Source organism: Lepus europaeus, chromosome 7, assembly GCF_033115175.1.
Source record: "Lepus europaeus isolate LE1 chromosome 7, mLepTim1.pri, whole genome shotgun sequence".
Lineage (NCBI taxonomy): Eukaryota > Metazoa > Chordata > Mammalia > Lagomorpha > Leporidae > Lepus > Lepus europaeus.
The window spans coordinates 60,464,498-60,485,751 of NC_084833.1; the positions used below are offsets into that span (position 1 = coordinate 60,464,498).

Genomic DNA, 21,254 nt, shown 5'->3' on the forward strand with positions numbered 1-21,254 from the left:
TCAGATAAGTGCAGCTCTGGCCGTTGTGGCCATCTGGGGAGTAAACCAGCAGATAGAAGACTTTCTCTCTCTCTCTCTCTCTCTCTCTCTCTACCTCTCTCTGTAACTCTGCTTTCAAATAAATGAGATAAAAATATTTAAAAAAGAAAGAAAATATATGATGGTTAAAAACTCAGGCTTGAGAGTGGGAATTTGGTGTAGTAGTTACAAAGCCATTTGTTAAGACCATATCTCACATTGGAGTGGCTCTGTCTGAGTCCCAGCTCTCCTCTCAATTCCAAATACCTGCTAATGCATACCCTGGGAGGTGGTAGTGATGGTTCAAGCACTTGAGTCTCTGCCTTCCATGTGGGAGATCTGGACTCAGTTTAGGTTCCTGGCTTCAGCCAAATACCCCAGGCAGTTATGAGCATTTGGAGAATGAGCCACCAGACAGATCTTTCTCTGTTTCTGTATGTCTCTCTGTCTTTCAAATAAATAAGCAACGTGTTTTTGATTATTGCTTATAACCTGTGTCTGTATTTTTGCTGAACAGTGATCTTTCTGTTTTTCACTTGTTGAACTCTTCAGTGGAGCATTAAGTCTGTGACCATAAAGTAAATTTAAAAGTATGTTGTTTTAAAAAAAGAAAAAAAGAAGTAAGGAAGGAGGGAAGGAGGAAAGTATCATATTCATAGAATTGTATCTATGAGCTAGATGAAATCTGTTATCTTCATATTAATAAAAAGAAAACTAAAACAATATTCCTGACAGAAAACACATCATAAGCAAAGGCTTAGGTGTTGGTAACACCATGTATTCTTGTTACACTACTGATGAGCAAGACAGAGAACGTTGACAGATAAAGAAATGGAGAAAAATAAGTATTGAGCAATTCAAAGCCTCTTTGCCTTGCCATTATCTTGGAAGTTTTTGGACAGCAATTGGAGGATTTTAAGCATGGTTAAGTTCCTAAAGAAACATCTAGTCTAAATGTCAGACATGACTGGAGAATTGGAGAATCAGAGGAAGTTTTAAATCTATACTAACACAACAGCAGTAGGAATCACTACATGATAAAGCAAATTATAAATGCTGTACTAAGGGAGGATCTTCAGCTTGATGACCAAAAACTTTTAAAATATATATTTATTTGCATATGTACATCTAAGTATTCTCATCTTGAAAAAGACATGACTTCCCTAGTCATGACAGACAAACAGCCTACCAGACTCCTCTCTCAAACTCTACAGGATGTCTGATTTTGAGTATTCAGTCACTTGTGCCTGTGCCAAATCACCAAGACAAAATTTGAATCCACCTTTCAAACCTCCAAATCTTTTGAAAAGTTCTCCTGTTCTGTTCAGTACCCCAAAGAAACTATCATGTCGATCTTAACTCCTTGTCCTCTTTCCATCTGAATTTTCAATTGTCTATGCAATCTTGGTTTTTCCTTCACATATTCCTTCTATGTGTGAGAAAATGTTTAAAATATAAATTTTAGTGAAAATATCTTGGTATACTGTTCAGTACACTTTAGGAATCCAAATTTAAAAAAAAAAAAAAAACAGAGATGGTGAAGAACTGAAAAGGGCACGGGAAAAGACTACATCATAGAAAAGACTAACCAGTAAAACCATAGAGTCAGAAATTAATTATCAGTAATTTGGTGGAATTTGAGACGTTCCTATATGCTGCATGCTTGTTCTTCAACAACAGAAATAACACGAACATTACATTTACTCTCTGCCCATTCCCAAAGTCACCACTTCACAGTAGGATTACTGCACTGTCTCCTGTTGATCTTCCTTCTTTAACTCAAATTCAATCCATCTTGCCCAGGATTTCAGACATGCTGTTCTTAAAATTAGGTTTACCATGGTGAGTAAGACTAAACTGGCTTTCCAACACCTCCTAAATTTAGACTTTTCAAAGCTTTTCTAGACATTACAAAAGGCAGTTCCCCATCCATTTTTTCCAATATGAATACTCACTACTTGCCAAATTACATTCTCTATTCAACCAGACTAACATCCTCCATAGCTACTATGTACTATGCTATTTTACCTTACCTAGACAGTATAGAGATTATATATTATATATGTTGTTAAATGAATCCTAATTGAGTCATAATCTTAATCTTCCTACATTGAATCCATTATTTGATGGCTAAAACCAAACTGCTCCATCACAGAAGTATTTTGTTTCAACTTCTTTAAAAAGTTAACTAAACCTCTATGAATCACATCATATAGATTCTGATTATTTATTTTTCCTGTTTAAATTGCATTCCCTATTTTATTACACATTATTTACTGTATAGCTTTTCACTCTCCCTGCTCTGTCCTCTGCTAGATGATGACCGCATGGCACTGAACACATAGTAGTTGCCAATAAATACTGGTTTGTCATTTATTATCTACAAATTCAAGTTCTCATCTCCCACACTTGTGAAGCAGCTTCCCCAGGACCTTCTCCCGGATTTGTCGAGTCTTTACACAGTACACAATGGGGTTCATCAGGGGTGGCAGCAATAAGAACATATCTGCAATAAGGATTACAACAAGGGGGCTTTTGTGTTTTGCAAAGCGATGCATAGCAGCCAGAAGAATGATGGGCACATAGAAGGTAAGCACAGCACAGATATGGGAGACACAGGTATTGAGGGCCTTTAACCTCTCTGCCAGAGATGCAATGCTGAGAACAGTGCTCAAGATCATCACATAAGACAGAGCAATCAACATGAAGTCCAGCATGGTACAGAGAGCAACAAAGAAGCCATAGATGAAGTTGATCCTATTATCAGAGCAGGCCAACTTCATAGTATCCTGGTGAAGACAGTAGGAGTGAGAAAGGATATTCTTTTGACAATATTTTAATCTTCTTAAGGTGAAGGGGAATGGAAGCACTAAAATGATGCTCCTAATGGCTAAGATTAGCCCCACTTTAGCAACTGTTTTGCTAGTGAGGATAGAACTATACCTGAGTGGATTGTGAATAGCAAGAAACCGGTCCAAAGACATAATTAGTACTACCGCGGCGGCCATTGGAGGGTGAACCAACGGCAAAAGGAAGACCTTTCTCTCTGTCTCTCTCTCACTGTCCACTCTGCCTGTCAAAAATAAAAAAAAAAAAAAAAAAAAAAGAAGTACTGAGGATTCCATGACTGTGAATCCATGGATGAAAAATTCTTGGGCAAAGCAGGCATTAGGTGAAATTTCCATGGCACTGAACAAGAATATCCTCAACATTGTAGGAAGGGAGGAGAGGGACAGCCCCATATCAGAGACAGCCAACATGGCAAGGAAATAATACATAGGTTCATGAAGTGAGGGTTCTGTCTTTATGATGAAGAGAATAGTACAGTTGCCTATGATAGCAACCAGGTACATAAGGCAAATGGGGATAGAGATCCAAATGTGGGCATGTTCCAGCCCTGGAATCCCAATCAGAAGAAAAAATTTGACCTCAGAGTCATTAAAAACAGACATGATGAATATGAACAAAAGTTCTTCAACTAGATCTGAAATCAAACAAACAAGAAAAAAGTTACATGTTTGAATAAAACTGTTTGCTACTTTTCCAATATTCTCTATAAAATATACAGAATACATCAAAGTAGGGCTATGTTGATTGAATCACTAATACAACACTCAGAATTTTTTCCATTGCTTTTCCCAATACAATATTTAGTAGTATCAGCTTTATAAGATCCCTGAACTTGGCCAGTGCCGTGGCTCAACAGGCTAATCCTCCGCCTAGCAGCGCCAGCACACCGGGTTCTAGTCCCGGTTGGGGCGCCGGATTCTGTCCTGGTTGCCCCTCTTTCAGGCCAGCTCTCTGCTATGGCCCAGGAGTGCAGTGGAGAATGGCCCAAATGCTTGGGCCCTGCACCCCATGGGAGACCAGGAGAAGCACCTGGCTCCTGCCTTCTGATCAACATGGTGCGCCAGCCGCAGTGTGCCGGCCACGGCGGCCATTGGAGGGTGAACCAACGGCAAAGGAAGACCTTTCTCTCTGTCTCTCTCTCTCACTGTCCGCTCTGCCTGTCAAAAATAAAAAAAAATAAATAAAAATAAAGATTCCTGAACTTAGTAGAAGAAAGTTTGAAATACATAGTCTAATAAAATAATAGAAAATCACTGAAAATATTTTATAAATGATAAATTTAAAAGTAAATTGATAAATAGTATATTAAATTTCATGAGGTATATACATATACATTGTATAAATAAATATATGTATTATATTAATAAATGTATTAAAATGAACACAAGATTTGTGTTGAAACACATTTGCCATTTCTTTGACTTTAAATTCTTTAACCGATCTCTTCTTCATTTTAGATCTATAAAATGAATACTATCATAGTAAATCTGATGTTATAGATAATTATGTAACACTAAATAGAGATTTAGGTCTATTAAATCACAAACAACTATCTTCAAATATTAATCTTGACTGCATAATAGTTTCCAGCAAACATTGCCCAGCCTGGTGAGAATTTTGCTTCTTTAAGGTAAGAAACCTTCCCTCAGGCTACTGCACAAACATCTGTGCATAAACATCAGGCTGGTAACTTACTTTATGTGAATCTGTAAGAGCTACTTATTCCACTATGCAGATAATTCCTCTTCTGTTATATGTTATAGAAAATAATAGTACCTACACAGACTTGAGCCAGCCTGATACAGTCTCTAACACAATGAAGATAGTAAATACTAGCCACTACTAATTACATAAAAAAAAAAATCCACAGTCATCCCTCTCAGACATCAAGTCCTAGACTGGCCAAACAATAAATTTCTTTTTTTATTATGGACAATAATGTTTACCTTTGTTTGCCATCGTATCATATGAATGGGACTCAAATACTGTTAGAGTATTAGTAAAATATCCTGATGATTAAGTTTCCTATTTAACCTTGAGACCATCTACCTTCCACTTACTAGCGCGCACACACACCCCAAAGCCACCATTTTCTCCTCCTCACAGTCACTTATTCAGATATAAGTTGTTTAACAAAGCTTAGTTTTAGGCTGCCAAAGGGAGTTTTAGTTCTTTACACTTACAGGAACCAGATGCTCAATAAGTCCAAGAAAAATAAAAGCAAAAATTCTCCACTTTGACCTCTACTTTATCTAAATGTCCCTATTTCTGTTTTCCTCAGGAGTGTAGACCCCTGGGAGTAATTTTTAAAAAAGTATCCTCTGGGAATTCCCAATAACCTTACACAGAAAGGGCTTATCTTGGGGCTGACACATTAACTCTTTGATACTCAGGTATCGCAACAGGAGCTAGAGATGAAACAGCGGGAGATTATTCAACTGAAATAAAAACATTAGAAATCACATCCAAAGAAGAAATATGGCATGCAGCATTTGTAGAGATGCAGAAGTAGAGCTGAAACATCAGGATATCTGTAATCAGAATATATTAGTTCTAATTCCAAGCCATACCACTTGACTTTTCTTCATCTCTCTCTAATCATCCACACAATAGGAATAGTGCCATACAAGTGTCACATATTTATGAAAGTGGTTTATAATCTAAAAAACAGTTTGCTGGTAATTCCACTTATTGTTATGATCCATTTCTAGTCAGTATCATTTGATTAATGTTGGCTAAAAAGAAATAGATATGAGCAGGCACCTCACACTAGAATTCCAAGCAGCAATCACAAAATTGCATGCCTTCTACAGCATACATGGCTAGAATTGTTATATTCACTAGAAGCTGTTTAGGGTTATTCTTTGTGTTTCAGTCACATTTTTTTTCTAATAAGAAAACTAACAATTTCTCCAATTTTAAAGGGGAATTAAGCAGCTATCACAAAATTGCATGCCTTCTACAGCATACATGGCTAGAATTGTTATATTCACTGGAAGCTGTTTAAGGTTATTCTTTGTGTTTCAGTCACATTTTTTTTTCGAATAAGAAAACTAACAATTTCTCCAATTTTAAAGGGGAATGACATAAAAATACATAACAAGGCTCAAATACAAGGTATAAACTCCTCTGAAGAAGGAAGAGGTTTGTTATCTGGCCCAATTGGCAGGAAAGACATTAATTAAGATTCCCATGTCATGTATTAGAGTACTTGAGCTTGAGTCCCAACTCTAGACCCCAATTGCATGTTTTCACTAATACAAGCCCTGGGAGGCAGCAGTTGATGGCTCAAACATGAAAGACCAGAACTGAATTCCCAGCTCAGGTCCAACCCCATGAGTTATAAGCATTTTAGGGATGAGCCAGAAGATGGGGATACATTCTCTCTCTCTCTCTCTCTCTCTCTGTACTAGTAATAATAACAATAATAAAATAATAATAATAATAATAATTACTGAAATATTCTAGAGGATGCTTTTCAAATCTATCCCATCCTCTTGGGACTTAACATTGTATGCAACAAAATGGATGCAACTGGAAACCATTATATTTAGTGAAATAAGCCAGTCCCAAAAAGAAAAATATCATGTTTTCCTTGATCTGTGGTAACTAATAAAATACAAAAAAATATAATGTATATGAGCAAAATTGACATTTTGAGAGTTGATTATTGTTTATAGCCCTTGTCTCTACTGTTAAAGAACAGTAGTTTTGGTGGGGTTTTTTCTTATTTTTTTTTCTTCTTACTATTTGTTGAATTCTTTATTTAGTGGAGGGTTAAGCTTATGATTATAAAATAAACTTAAAATATGTTATTATAAAAATTAAAAGAAACAATAAGAAAGTAAGGAGGAGGGAGTGCGGGAGCATCAACAGGAGGAAGGGTAGGGAGGGAAGTATCATTGTGCTCCTAAATCTGTATATATGATATATGTGACATTTGTTTATATTACATAAATAAAAATTATTTGTAAAAAGTAAATTATTAAATTGGATTGCTAACCATACACAACCCTTTTGATCATGAAAGCAAATAAATGTACTTACTTGAAAGACACAGTGAAAGAAAGAGAGAGACTGGTGGGGGGAGAGAGAACGAGAGACTCTTCCATCTCCTGTTTTATTCCCCTAAATGCCTGCCACAGCCAGAACCAGGCCAGGAGGCCAGGTCAGAGCCAGGAACTAGGAGCTCCATCCTGGTTGTCTCACATGAGTGGCAGGGACTCAGGCATTTGAACCATCTTCTGCTGCTTTCCTAAGGATCTGGGTGGGAAGCAGAGCAGCTGGGCCTCCAACCAGCACTCTGATATGCAATGTTCACATCACAAGCTATGACTTAACTCTCTGTGCCACAGTGCTGCCCCTGTGGGTTAAAGGTTGAATGAACATCAGAGGGTAGCCCCTTTGAGATTCAGGTTTGAAGAGTCTAAGCAGATCTCAAATCTCTCTTGTTTTGACACTTATGTGCTCCCTTTTCTTGGCATTCATTATTTATTTATTTATTTATTTATTTATTTATTTTGACTGGCAGAGTGGACAGTGAGAGAGAGAGACAGAGAGAAAGGTCTTCCTTTGCCATTGGTTCACCCTCCAATGGCCGCCGCGGCTGGCACGCTGCAGCCGGCGCACCACGCTGATCCGAAGGCAGGACCCAGGTGCTTCTCCTGGTCTCCCATGGGGTGCAGGGCCCAAGTACTTGGGCCATCCTCCACTGCATTCCTGGGCCACAGCAGAAAGCTGGCCTGGAAGAGGGGCAACCAGGACAGAATCCGGCGCCCCAACCGGGACTAGAACCCGGTATGCCAGCGCTGCAAGGTGGAGGATTAGCCTATTGAGCCGCAGCGCTGGCTACAATTATTTTCTTAGTTTATGCATTTAGAGGAACCAAAATTACATGTGAATAATTTATAAAAGAAGGCTGAATAGTGAATAATCAACATTACTTGCAGAAGTCACCAAGCTGAACTTAGAAAAGCAGATTGTTGTCCTCATTTGAACATTCTTCCTAGATTATTATTAGATAGACCCCTGACAACAAATATCAACAAAATCACCAAAATTATAAAACTTAATTCTGGATTCACATCTTGTGGGATGTTTGGAAAATATAAATAATAAAAGAAATCAACAAAAAAAATAAGCTTGAAAATGGATCTGAATTTGGGGTAAATTTTCACAACAAGCTAAGCAATTTTTAATCCAGAATATTATTTGACCTATTCAAATAAAAGGAATAATAGGATGGGGAATAAAAGTATAAAGATTAGGAGGTGAGAAATAAAATTGCAGAAATTGTTCTGAAGATGAGAAAACCAAGTAAATTTAAATGAGTCAAACTTCCTAGTTGAAGGAAAAGTGGTTATTGGATTAAAAACAAAAAAAAATTAAATGCAATATGACTTTTACAAAAACTATCTTAAAAGTACAAAGAAAGAATGTAAATAAAAGAAGAAAAATTACAAATGAGGCAACTATAAAATCAGAGTAAGCCAGGATATTCATCAGAACAACGTGCTGCAAGGAGGATGATGAGCACAACACATCCACCCTGACATTTCATTTCAGATCTGGAAATGAATGCTTTCCAACAGACTCTGAAAATTCTCAACTCCTCTGAAATCAAGCTCATCATCTTCCCGACTATAATCCCAGGACTGGATCATGTTCACGTGTGGATCTCCATCCCCATGTGCCTTCGATACCTGGCACCCATCCTGGGCAACTGCACTGAATCCTCACTCATGAACCCTGTCTGTTTTCTTTCCATGCTGGCTATCTCTGTGCTAGGCCTGCCCCAATCCCCCTTCCCCACTGTGCTGAGGATGTTTGTGTTCAATGTCATGAGAATCTCCAGTGATACCCGTCTTGTTCAAGAGTTCTTTATGCATGGATTCACAGATAAGGGTCCTCAGTTTTCCTTATCGTAACTTTCAGCCATATAGAAAATCCTCTGAGACACAATTCTCTCCTCACCAGTGCCAGAGCTGACAAAATGGGGTTGCTCTTTTTCATGAAAAGCATGTTGTTAGGGTTTCCATTTCCTTTCACTCCTAAAAGATTGGCATACTGAAGGAAGAGTTTACTTTCTCACTCCTATTGTCTCAAGCAGCATGGCATGAAGCTGACCTCCTGTCAGAACACAGGCAGCTTTTCCCAGGCTTTCTTTGTCACCTTCTGTGTGATGTCAGACAGTATGCTCTTTGCTGGCCCTATGTGTTCATCCTGAGAACAGTAATGGCTACCATGGGAACTGGATCCCATAAAGAGTGATTGAAAACCTTCACACCTATGCCACTTACATCTGTACTGTGCTCATTTTCTCAGTGTCCATCAATTCTTTTGCATCTATGTATCACTTTGGCAAGCAGGTTTGAGACCCTAGAGGCACTGATTCTCATTGCTGGCATTTTCTTTCAGGTGCCACATTTGGACTCTAGTGCATATTATGTGAAGACACAGTAAATTTGTGAAAATGTCTAGGGAAACTGAGTTAGAAGTAAAAATATGGGGAAAAACGGGGCAGGGTCAGCCAGAAGTGGGGAAGAAAATGATTTTTTTTTCAGCAATGTATTACCAATGATTAATTATTATCCTTCTTAATCATCAGATAATCAGTATAGTTCCCAGGCTGAGGGCTATCTAGACTAAGACATCTGTGCATGTAGAACTGCTATGAGTATTGACATGGTGTGCAGCACAGTTATACAACACAAATATTATTAAAATACTGAATTAACACTCTGATACTAGGCTGAGAGTTACAGCACAGTGGATTAAGCTGCCACTTGGGCTATCTGCATCCCATTTAAGAGTACTGGTTTGAGTCCCAACTACTCCAAGTTTCCAACAGCTCCTGCTCATGTGCCTGAAAAACAGCCCAAGTATATAGAGTCCTGTCACCCACAGGAGAGACTTGGATAGCACTCCTGGCCTGGCTTCAGCCTGGCCTGTCCCTGGCTGTTGAGAGCATTGAGGGAGTAAATCAGCAGATTGGAGAACTCTGTCTCTTCCTCCCTCTCTACCACTTTGTCTTTCAATAAAAAGTCATAATAACTAAAAAAATAAAAAGAAGACATACTGATACCTTTGCTTGCAGCATAAGATAAGTACACATGGAAGTAGATTTCCTGTTACCCTGCAGGCCATGAATATATTAAAGGAACTGAATATTGGAAGTAACCCCACTCCAGTTGTTAGTTTTCTTTAAGGTGTTTTCAGATACATTGTGTTTGTTAAGAGATCATCATTCAATTTTGTGGGAATTAATTGACTTCTGATTTAAAAAGAAGGGCCGGCGCCGTGGCTCAACAGGCTAATCCTCTGCCTTGCGGCGCCGGCACACCGGGTTCTAGTCCCGGTCGGGGCACCGATCCTGTCCCGGTTGCCCCTCTTCCAGGTCAGCTCTCTGCTGTGGCCAGGGAGTGCAGTGGAGGATGGCCCAAGTCCTTGGGCCCTGCACCCCATGGGAGACCAGGAGAAGCACCTGGCTCCTGCCATCGGATCAGTGCGGTGCGCCGGCCTCAGCGCGCCTACCGCGGCGGCCATTGGAGGGTGAACCAACGGCAAAAGGAAGACCTTTCTCTCTGTCTCTCTCTCACTGTCCACTCTGCCTGTCAAAAATAAAAAAAAAAAAAAAAGAAGGTTATCATCAAATATGAGTTGGTTAACAATCTTACCTCTTTTCTTATCTCTTTTTTTAAATTTTTTTTTGACTGGCAGAGTTAGAGAGAGAGAGAGAGAGAGAGAGAGAGAGAAAGGTCTTCCTTCCGTTGGTTCACCCCCTAAATGGCCGCTATGGCCAGCGCGCTGTGCCGATCTGAAACCAGGAGCCAGGCACTCCCTCCTGGTATCCCATGCAGGTGCAGGCCCCAAGCACCTGGGCCATCCTCCATTGCACTCCCGGGCCACAGCAGAAAGCTGGACTGGAAGAGAAGCAACCAGGACAGAATCTGGTGCCCCAACCGGGACTAGAACCCAGGGTGCCGGCACCACAGGCGGAGGATTAGCCCAGTGAGCCGCAGCGTCGGCCTTTTCTCATCTCTTAACAATCAAATAGGACCAAATTCTTTCCCTTGAAGTTTTCTTTCTTTCTTTTTTTTTTTTCTTTTTGGACAGGCAGAGTGGATAGTGAGAGAGAGAGACAGAGAGAAAGGTCTTCCTTTTTGCCGTTGGTTCACCCTCCAATGGCCACTGCGCCAGCGCATCTCGCTGATCCGAAGCCAGGGGCCAGGTGCTTCTCCTGGTCTCCCATGTGGGTGCAGGGCCCAAGCACTTGGGCCATCCTCCACTGCCTTCCCGGGCCATAGCAGAGAGCTGGCCTGGAAGAGGGGCAACCGGGATAGAATCCGGCACCCCAACCGGGACTAGAACCCGGTGTGCTGGCGCCGCAAGGTGGAGGATTAGCCTGTTAAGCCACGGCGCCAGCCAACCCTTGAAGTTTTCAAACCTTGAATTATGACAATGAAGTCTGACTACATTCTTTAAGAAAGAAAAAAAAAAACAGCTTTTTTTTTCTCTATTTACTCTGGGTTCCCAAGAAGCCATAGCTACTAACAGAACATAGAGATGACTGATTTTTGTAAAAGATAGGAGGGATTTTTTTAAAAAGAAATAATAATAATTTTTAAAGCACTGATATTTTTGATGAATTGCCCTAAAATAGTTGTTATAAAGTAATAATGCTCATGAATGTTTAGATATTAATATTTTTAACCTTTATTTAGTTAATTATACCAAGTAAGCTGGATCTAATTTTAACTAGCAAAAATATCTTTATGTTATACAATATAAAATCATACACATACATTTATGGCTCTATATTTTAAAGAGGTAAATGATCGACAAAAGATGATTGGTATCTTAAATCATTTGTTTCTTGTCTACCTTTTACTTGTGAGTACTTACTCAGATAGACAAAGTTTAAAAAAAAAAGGGGGGGGGGGGGAGGCAAGCTTTTGGAGCAACAGCAAGATGCCAAATAGGATACCTTCATCCCATATCAATGTGCCTTGGTTCAGTCTTTGACTTCAATTCCTGTTGTTGTATTCCATCTTCTTGATAATGTGCAGCATGGGAAGGAGCAGGTCATGGCTCATGTTGTTGAGTCCTTGCTACTCCCATTGGAGAATTAAATTGCTTTTTTAGGGCTCCTGGCTTTGAGTTGGCCAAGTCTTGTCTGGTGGGGCTTTTGAAGAATGAGTCAACAGACAGAAGATTCTTGTGTCTGCCCATTTGTCTCTTTGCTTTTCAAGTAAAAAAAAAAATGTAAAACTTAGCCCATCCTTGCCAATTTTGTAATATGAACATGTTGCCAAAAAAGTTTAGGTTATATGTTATATAATCTGTTATTGGGATTGGAATATTTTTGAAAATAATTTTCTGTATATCTCACTACAGTCACAAATTTTACTTGTGTGTAGCCTATATGACATTTTAATCAGAAAAAAATCTCCACATATGTTAAATTCACTATTTGAAATAACAAAACACAAATTCACATCTTCTTTACAATTACTTTATGAATGAATTACATTAATGAAAATGTGTTTGATGTTGAGCAGGCAGATAATATGTTAACCCAGGTAAGAAAGTACACTTGGAGTAATAAAAGATTAAAACACAGATGGCACACCGCCTTAAGCATTCACTGTCAAAAGTGAAATAAAATGATTGCACATTTTCACACTCATCAAAAACCCTTGAAACTCAGAATTTCTTAACTTTAAAAAGGTTATTCAGCTTTTGAGGCATTACCCTGTGTTCAAATACATGAGTATTTCTGAGTGAAGTGTGTAAACATTCACACTACGCAAAGTAAATAATGGCCACAAATATATTCACATCAGTTCATGTTAGCATTTTGTGATTTTTATAGTGACAAGCACATTAGAAAGTGGGGGCAGCAAATACCAGGTTGAAATTGACAACCCAACAGCAAGTGCTTTTAGAAAAAGGAATTCTTGAGTCAGTGTCAGCTCAGAGGAAGAGCTGTGAGATCAGAATCAGAGCTATATTAGGATACCCAAGAGGCTTGCAGGTAAAGCCACCACCTGCTACACTGGCATCTAATATGGGCCAATATGGGTGCTGGTTTGACTTCTGGCTACTCCATTTCTGATGTTAATAGCCTAGTAAAAGCAGTGGAAGATGGCCCAAGCACTTGGATCCCTGGTGCCCAGTTGGAAGATCTGGAGGAAGCTCCTGGCTCAGCCTTAGCCATTGCAGCCATCTGGGGAGGGAACCAGCAGATGAAAGATCTCTGTCTTTCCCTCTCCCACTCTCCCTAACTTTGACTTTCAAATACATAAATAAATTGTTAAAAAAATACCTAGGCAATGGGAAAATAATGAAAGGCAATGTGTAATTTTATATGCTGTACTCAAAGTAGCAGTTAGAACTGAAAGTATCCTTGTAGCCAAGAAAGGGAAGGGAAAAAAAAAAAAGAAAGGATTAAAGAAAAGACAGAGGTACAGGGCATACATCTATGAAGAGACAGTGCTCTCTAGAAGTGACTCTAGGAACTGAATCCAGTGTGCAAAAATTCCTTAAAGTTTTAATTACAAATTTCTTGGTGTATGCAAACATCTCCCTTTATAAGCTATTTGAAAGAAAAAAGTCATTCTTCCCTGAGAAATCTGACCCCAGGAGAAAATGATTTTATTCAGCTGAATGCAAAAATGACAATACTATCAATTATTTTTGATAAGAATTACTGTTTTAAAGCTGATAAATTGTTCTATTGGATTAATGTGATCTTATTATGCTTTTTAATGTGCGCATGTAGGAGTCCATGTCATTGCTTTAAATGTTTGAGGGACGTGTACACAACTAAGGTTATTTTAAATTGTATTTTTTTTAAAGCTTTGATAAAACCAGGAACAAAATATAGCTTTCTTTCCCTCCTATAATTCAGTTGAAATTGCCTCAGTAACCCAGTAACCAAAATGCCTGAGAATGCTGCTGCCCCAAAGCCCTCTTTTACATGTGTATATTTTATATGCTGGCAGTTTTTCCCCTTTAGTCCATGCTTCTTCGAAGACCCCTCACATTTAGGCCCCACGAACCCTTGGACTGGAGCAGCTGTAACATCGCCTGGCGGATCATCTTTGTCTTCAAACTATAAATGATAGGGTTCAGTACAGGTGGTAGGAGCAGATAAATATTGGCCAAAACACTGCAGAGCACTCTTGGCGTGGAGCTGAAGAAGCGATGCGCCAGAGACAGGCTGATCATCGGCACATAGAAAACAGTAACAGCACAGATATGACAGACACAGGTGCTCAGCGCTTTTTGCTGTTTCTTGGGGGCCACAATACTCAGAACAGTGCGTAGGATCAGGACATAGGAGAAAAGAATGAACAATAGATCTGTGCCATTCAGGTAGAGCAAAATAAACATGCCCCAGAAACTGCTGATCCAGTTGTTGGAAAGTGTATATTTGATCATATCTGGGTGGTAGCAAAATGGGTGGGAAAGTTCTTGCCCTTCGTGGAAGGACATGTTCTTCACGGCTAGCACACAGGGGAACATGAAAATCACTTCTCGTATGCAGATGACCAGTCCAATGACCAGAGTCATCATGTCTGTGAGCACAGTCGCATATTCCAGTGGGTTACAGATAGCCATGAAACGGTCAAAGGCCATGGCTACCAGCACTGAGGACTCCAGGAAGGAGAAGACATGCAAAAAGAACATTTGAATGAGGCAAGCTTTAAAGCTGATCTCTCTGGCATGAAACCAGAGAACCCCAAGCACCGTGGGAAGGGTTGTGATGGTCAGACACAGATCAACAGCTGAGAGCATGGACAAGAAATAGTACATGGGCTTGTGCAGTCTCCGCTCAGTGATGATGACAAACAAGATCATGCTGTTTCCCAAGAGGGCAATGGTGTAGAGACAGCAGACAGGAATGGAAATCCAGACATGAGCAAGTTCCAGCCCAGGGAAGGCAGTGAGGAGGAAGTTTGAGGAAGATGATGTGGTGTTATTGAAAATTAACATGGTGAGTTGAGGACACACCCTGAAAAGAAAGATAATAATGATGGTATCTATAATTTGATTCTTTTTTTTAAAAAAAAGCCCTATTGCTCTCATGAATCCTTTTTAAATTACACAGTTTTTAATGCAAAACCCCAAATATAATCACTCCATCTAATGCATAATTCTAGAGTGCCTGATAGAATTTTTGTAAGATCATGACACCATTTTCCTGCTCTATAATACTCTCATGATTATAACTATCATTCTTCCTAGGCTCATCCCTATCCTATTGCCCAGAATAACCCTGACTTGAAGTAATAAATGCTTGTAGACTTAAGTCACACATGCCCACATATCAACAAACCTGCAACAGTCACAATTACAATGAGATGGGTCTTCGGATTAGATCTCCAAGCTACAGAAGTAAGAAGTACATAAAACCACTCTGGGCACCTGCAAAGGTCCACGATGTTCTAACTGGGAGTTGGTCTGGAATGTTGCATTAATGGTTGTACTTAATCTTGAATTATCAGCCACCCTCTCTTCACACTCTCCTTTTAGTACCTGAGTTTTTCTATTCCATCCCACACTGATACAGTTCCCATACTTAATCCCTCTCCACTCCACATATTTATGAGGCTTGGCCTCATCCTGTCCTCTATTTTTGTTCTTCTGTATGGTTTTCCAGGTTTGCCAAAATAGAGTCCTGTTATTTTCCCCATCTTATACTTTGCAGTACTTGTTTCTTTCCGTGAATATCTGCCATGTGGTATTCAGCCCATTCACTGTGAGTAGACTACTACATTGAATCCTATAAAGATTTCCAAACGTTATTCTGGAATATATGATTCTAAGCATCCTGATCCAGGGTTAATAGGTAGGCCTAGATGAAATAACTTGCTGTATAGCTTCTGCTGATATTTTCTTAAAATATCAATTAGAATTCAGTGAGTTGAGGCTGGCGCTGTGGCTCAGTGAGTTAACGCCCTGGCCTGAAGTGCTGGCATCCCATATGGGCGCCGGTTCAAGACCCGGCTGCTCCACTTCCGATCCAGTTCTCTGCTATGGCCTGGGAAAGCAGCAGTGGAAGATGGCCCAAGACCTTGGGCCCCTGCACCCATGTGGGAGACCTGGAAGAAACTCCTGGCTCCTGGCTTTGGATTGGCACAGCTCCGGCAGTTGCGGCCAATTGGGGAGTGAGCCATCAGATGGAAGGTCTCTCTCTCTCTCTCTCTCTCTCTCTCTCTCTCTGTAACACTTTCAAATAAATAAATAAAATCTTAAAAAATTCAGTGAGTCTCTGTGGAGGCCACACCTTGCTTCATCGTCTATGCTTAGTGGGGCTATGAATACTTGCAGCATTTATGTTACTGGGAGGATTCAGGACCAGACTGCATTTTTCCTAACTATTCTCCCCTTATCTTGTAGAGGAAACCGAATGTGCCTATGGAGAGATTAATCTCAAGTAAATTAGTGAAGTTCTCTCTTCGAAGGCCTGGCTGTAGCCCTGGCTGTAGCCCTGGCTGTGTTCATGTGGGCATGACCTTCAGGCCATCCACAGATAAGTGAAACAGATAGGAAGTGTGCAGCAACATGTGATGAATACCTTTGGAAAAACCATGAGTGGATTGGAAGCAGGGATTAATAAAAGCAATTTAGCCACAGAAAGTCTGAGGTGAAATTACAGACTGGAATGTCAACTAGTTTAATGGGTAAGAAAGTTGCAGAATGACAGCTGCGAAGAAAACAGAAATGATATCATAGGGAGGCAGAAGCATGGGACCTATATTTAAGATGATGAGTGCAATTCTATTAAGGGCTTGTTTATTGACTGCTGGTCAAAAATCATCTTTGCTAATTTTTTAAATTTTTATTAACAAAGAACTAACAAGAAGGCTTATTTGTTGTGTGGACATTGCCAGCCCTGAGTCCTCACCTTTTAGTAGACCAGACTCCTTGTCCCAGTGACAAAATAAACACAAAAAATATGCAAGTAATAGATTTTGCCCTTCATCATATAAGGGTTAATATGCAGAAATACTAAACATTTTTTCTCTCTTTTCCAGTCTACTGAAAATGGTAATAGAAATAATCATTTGTTACCCCAATAAGAGAAAAAAAGACTTATTGCTTTCTCTGCCAAAATAATTGTATTCCATTATCCAAGGTTGAACTGAACTCTTAGCAACATTTTTAATACAAGTTACTGTGCTGAGGGTCAGAGAGATGTAAGAGGGTAAAGAACAATATCTGCATTCAAAATTCTCTGGACGTAGTAGAATTGAGTAAAATGAGAAATCAAAGGAAAACATTATTAGGGAACCACTATCATGAGAAAATGAAGGAAGACCAAATAGCCATACATATAATTAGCAGGCTATTAAAATTTCTAAACCATTCTTCATCACAGCCTAGTTAACATAGATATCACCTGAATTTATTTTTCTATGGTTCTGTCCAGGAATCTCTCTGCAACACAATATCTGTTGAACCTTTTTTCAGGAGTGCTTTGCATAATTTATCTAATATAAAATACTTAGACCAGATTCAGAATTAAAAACCAGAGTACTAACTCCAAAGTCCATTATTTATTATAAAATATAAGCCATCATAGAGACCAGGTTTGTGAGATAATTTGGATAGTTGGCCATTGTGATTTTCTTCTCTTATATTGCAAAATTCCTATATTCTATTAATTACCTGTGATTCAGAAGATGAAAAGGCATGAGAAATCAGTAATAGAGCTGTATGTCTAATGAAGATTATTTGTGGAGTCCAGGTGTGTTTAAAAGTACACATAAATGTATGCTTTTGGCCTTGTTGTGTGTATCTGCATATGCTAATGTATGCAAAGGAATTTTGGAATAGAAGATCAATCAAGAGATAAGATGCCCATAGAGTAGATTATTTTCTGTTTAAAATTGTACCTCATACAATACACATACACACACACACAGAGTAATACACTGAATAATGTGAGAGGGTAGGAAGAAAGAAGACAGTGGTTCACTTTGATGCTGGGTGGCTTTTCCCTAAGGATTGGAGATGAACAGACAGGAAGTACAGAGATTCTGGATTCAGTGACTCTATTCACTCCAGAGCCAGGAGCCCAGTTCATCAAGGTTTTCTCTACATTGCTGATTCACCAAAATAATAAACTTATGTTCTCTGTTTTCATGTGCAAATCTGTATCAGGCAGGCAAGGTAGAAGATGGCATTTGTCCACTCTTACATAAAAGGCTAAATGAGATGAAATGGCTTGGATGAACACATCCAACTCAACTTAACCATCCAAAGAACAACATCCATATTTTCAGGTATCAGTAGTTAGATGGACTTGTCCTCTTCATTTAGTGATACTTAACTTAGGTCATAACGCTGAATTGTTTTCCTTCCACAATTCAAAATCTACTCTGAAACCTCCAGGACATATCAAGCTGAAATTTCCCGTCTACCTCTAAATCTCTGCACTATTTAATGCTTGGAGCTTTGACTTGTTTCTAAATAATGGACCATAGCTGATACTGCTAATTTATGTACATAAGTATCATTTTTCCTGTCTAGAGTGTGGATTCCATAAAAGTTTTGTCAGGTATGTGTTTCACCTCTCAATACCAACTCCTAGCATGATCTGGCGTAACAGAAAACTCAACACTCAGAGCCACAGGAAGAGTTCTGAATCCTGATTCCTTTTCTCTTTTTCCATTCAATTCCTTCCTGTTGTGAGTCTTCCTATCTCACTTTCTCCCAGGTCCCATTAAACCCTGCCATTCTTTCATCCACCTCACTTTTAACTTCCATCGAATCATCACTTTTTCTTCTTCCCCACTTCTTCTACCATTCCTCATTCTTTAATTCCTTCTCCTTTGTCCCTTCCCAAATATGCACTTTCCTTACCTGGTCACATCAACGGGAAACACCATCAAGTTCTTCCAGTCCCATCACAGAACAGGAACTAAGCCAGCTTCCAAGGATAGAGGCTTTTTTAAGGCAGCCTAGTGGAATCACCGGGCAACAGGAAGTGATTTTTATTTATAAGTATATTGGTTAGGAGAAGAGTGATGGGACCCATTTCAATCTGATATTCCATAGCTACTCAGACATAGTTTCAAACCCTGCTCTTGGGCCTAACCAAACTCCATCCATCAGGAACTGGAAGCAGAGTTCTGGCCCTGGGGGCTGACAGTAATATTGTCTGCAAAAATGGCCTGCCAGTATCAGATAAGTACACCGATTCCTCTTCACCCAGCCTTAGGCCATATATTCTCAGTCAGAAAGTCTTCCAGAATGTCAAAGCAGGATTAGAAGAGGAAAAAGTCATCCCTCTATTTTCTGGTTTCAATGTTTTCTTCCTAACAGTTCTCATCATCCCTCTAGTCATTCTCATGGCCCTTGGATTACACAGGAACCCCTGCTAGGAAACCTTTATATTTGAGCCATGTACGTAGCCCACCCACCTGCCAAGCATAAGTAACTCAATATCTGATGACTCTATAATATAAAATGGAAACTGTACTATATTCTTTGAATACATTGTTCTATAAATTAATGATCAATCTTATAGGTTAAGTAATATTCTTTTTTATTTCACAGTTGAAAAAATTGAAGCTTAGAGAGATTTTGAATTGCTTAATCCATGTAAAAGTTAGAAAATTATAGAACTGCTGTTCAAGCCCATGTCTATCTATCTCCAAAGCTCTTTAACTAATATGCTATCCTCAGCAACTTCAAACTTTCAGGGAATGTGTTTTCAATGCATGGTCCTCAATTAATCCATCCTATATGTTGCTTGATTCTCGGCTACATGCCTACATCTGGTTTAACCCTCACTTTTATCAAAATCCAGTAGATAGTAAATAAAAGACCCTCATCATATTTAACATTCTCTGGCATTTTATACTATTTGAAACATTTTCCCCACCTACTTTCTCATTATATCTGAATGGGTCACACTAAGACAAGGTGCTTGTTCTGCTGAATAACTAGAGAGATTAAGTAACTTCATAAACTCACACATCAAGTAATGCCCAGATCCATATGTAAACACCAACTATCTCTCCCATCAGCAAAAATAAGTGGCTGGGAGAAGAGAGAGAGAGAGAGAGAGAGAGAAAGGGATCTTTCATCCCCTGGTTTACTCCCCAAATAGCTGTAATGGCCAGGGCTGGGTGAAGCCAAAGCCAGGAGCATAAAACTCATTCTGGGTCTTCTACATAGGTGGCAGGGGCCCAGCTACTTTAGCCACTCTTCAACTGCTTTCCCAGGAGTATTGGCAGGGAGTTGGACCCAAAATGGAGCAGCCAGAACTCACACCAGTGCTTATTTGGGATGCCAGTGTTGTAGGCAGAGGCCTAATCCCCCAATGAATCAATTGTGATAAAATATTTTCCATTGATTTATTAACCAAAAAGTATAAATCATTTCCACCATATATTCTGAAGTGTATCAAGCATTTGGGATATAATGTAGTAAATCAAAAAGTTCCCTTGTCTTATAAAATTTGTAGAACAGCAAGGAAGATATACTGTTATCATAACACAGTTATAGAAACTGTAATATAATGAGAAGCGTGTCATAAAAGATGCCTGGCCAGGAGTGAGGTTTAAAGTGTGCAAGACTAAAGTATATACAGTATTTCATATTTTATTCAGTTCTGTATTCTAATGCATGCTATTTTATTTTAAATATTTTCTATGCTGCTTCCAATACTTTATATACACATGCTTTATTTACATAAAGTATATTAATAAATACATAAATAAAGGCAAAAGGAAATAAACCACTTATGTTTGTCACTGAATATTGGAGTGATTATAATGGAGCAAAAATGGTCTGGGAAATGCTCTTGATAAAGTTGTTAAATAACGATCTACATCAAAAACTACTTAGCAATAAAATGGAATGAACTTCCATTACTTGTAACATGAATGAATCTCAAATTCATTACAACTGGAAGTTAGACTCAGAGTTAAGCTTGTGATTATAAAGTAAATGTAAAGTATCTAATTGTAAAATTAAAAATAAAAAAAGAAGAAGGAGGGTTGAGGGAGAGAGAGGGTAAGTTGGAACAAAAATAAAGAAGTTAAACTCAGAAGGACAGATACTGGAGAGTACCATTTGTGTGGCATTCTAGAAAAAAAAATTATAGGGGTGGAGAATAAACCAAATATTGCCAGGGATCGAGTGTGAATAGAGCAGCTGACTACAAAGGACAACATAAGCAAATTTAAGGGAGTGAAAAAGTTGTTTAGTATCTTGGTTTCAGTGTAGGTATATGACCATGCATCTGTCAAAACTTACAGTACTATATATCAAAATAATAAAATTTTACCATCTGTAAATATTGGGAAGTTGCTATATAACATATTGGGGTATAAAGGATCTTTTTTTATCATACTATGTAATGT

The 21,254-nt window shown here is 38.9% G+C and overlaps 2 protein-coding genes and 1 pseudogene across 2 annotated transcripts; 1 reads left to right on the forward strand and 2 right to left on the reverse strand.

Moving 5' to 3' along the window:
- Positions 1-2,414: 2,414 nt before the first annotated feature.
- Positions 2,415-3,470, reverse strand: LOC133764533 (olfactory receptor 51A7). The gene is made up of 2 exons (XM_062198208.1): positions 3,128-3,470; positions 2,415-3,010 (listed from the first exon to the last, which is right to left on the reverse strand). The coding sequence occupies exons 1-2, from the start codon at positions 3,468-3,470 to the stop codon at positions 2,415-2,417; spliced, it is 939 nt and encodes a 312-aa protein (XP_062054192.1).
- A 4,971-nt stretch (positions 3,471-8,441) lies between these two features.
- Positions 8,442-9,330, forward strand: LOC133763814 (olfactory receptor 51A7-like; annotated as a pseudogene).
- A 4,554-nt stretch (positions 9,331-13,884) lies between these two features.
- Positions 13,885-14,886, reverse strand: LOC133764534 (olfactory receptor 51T1). Its single transcript, XM_062198209.1, has one exon. The coding sequence runs from the start codon at positions 14,866-14,868 to the stop codon at positions 13,885-13,887; it is 984 nt and encodes a 327-aa protein (XP_062054193.1). The 5' UTR covers positions 14,869-14,886.
- Between the last annotated feature and the right edge of the window lie 6,368 nt (positions 14,887-21,254).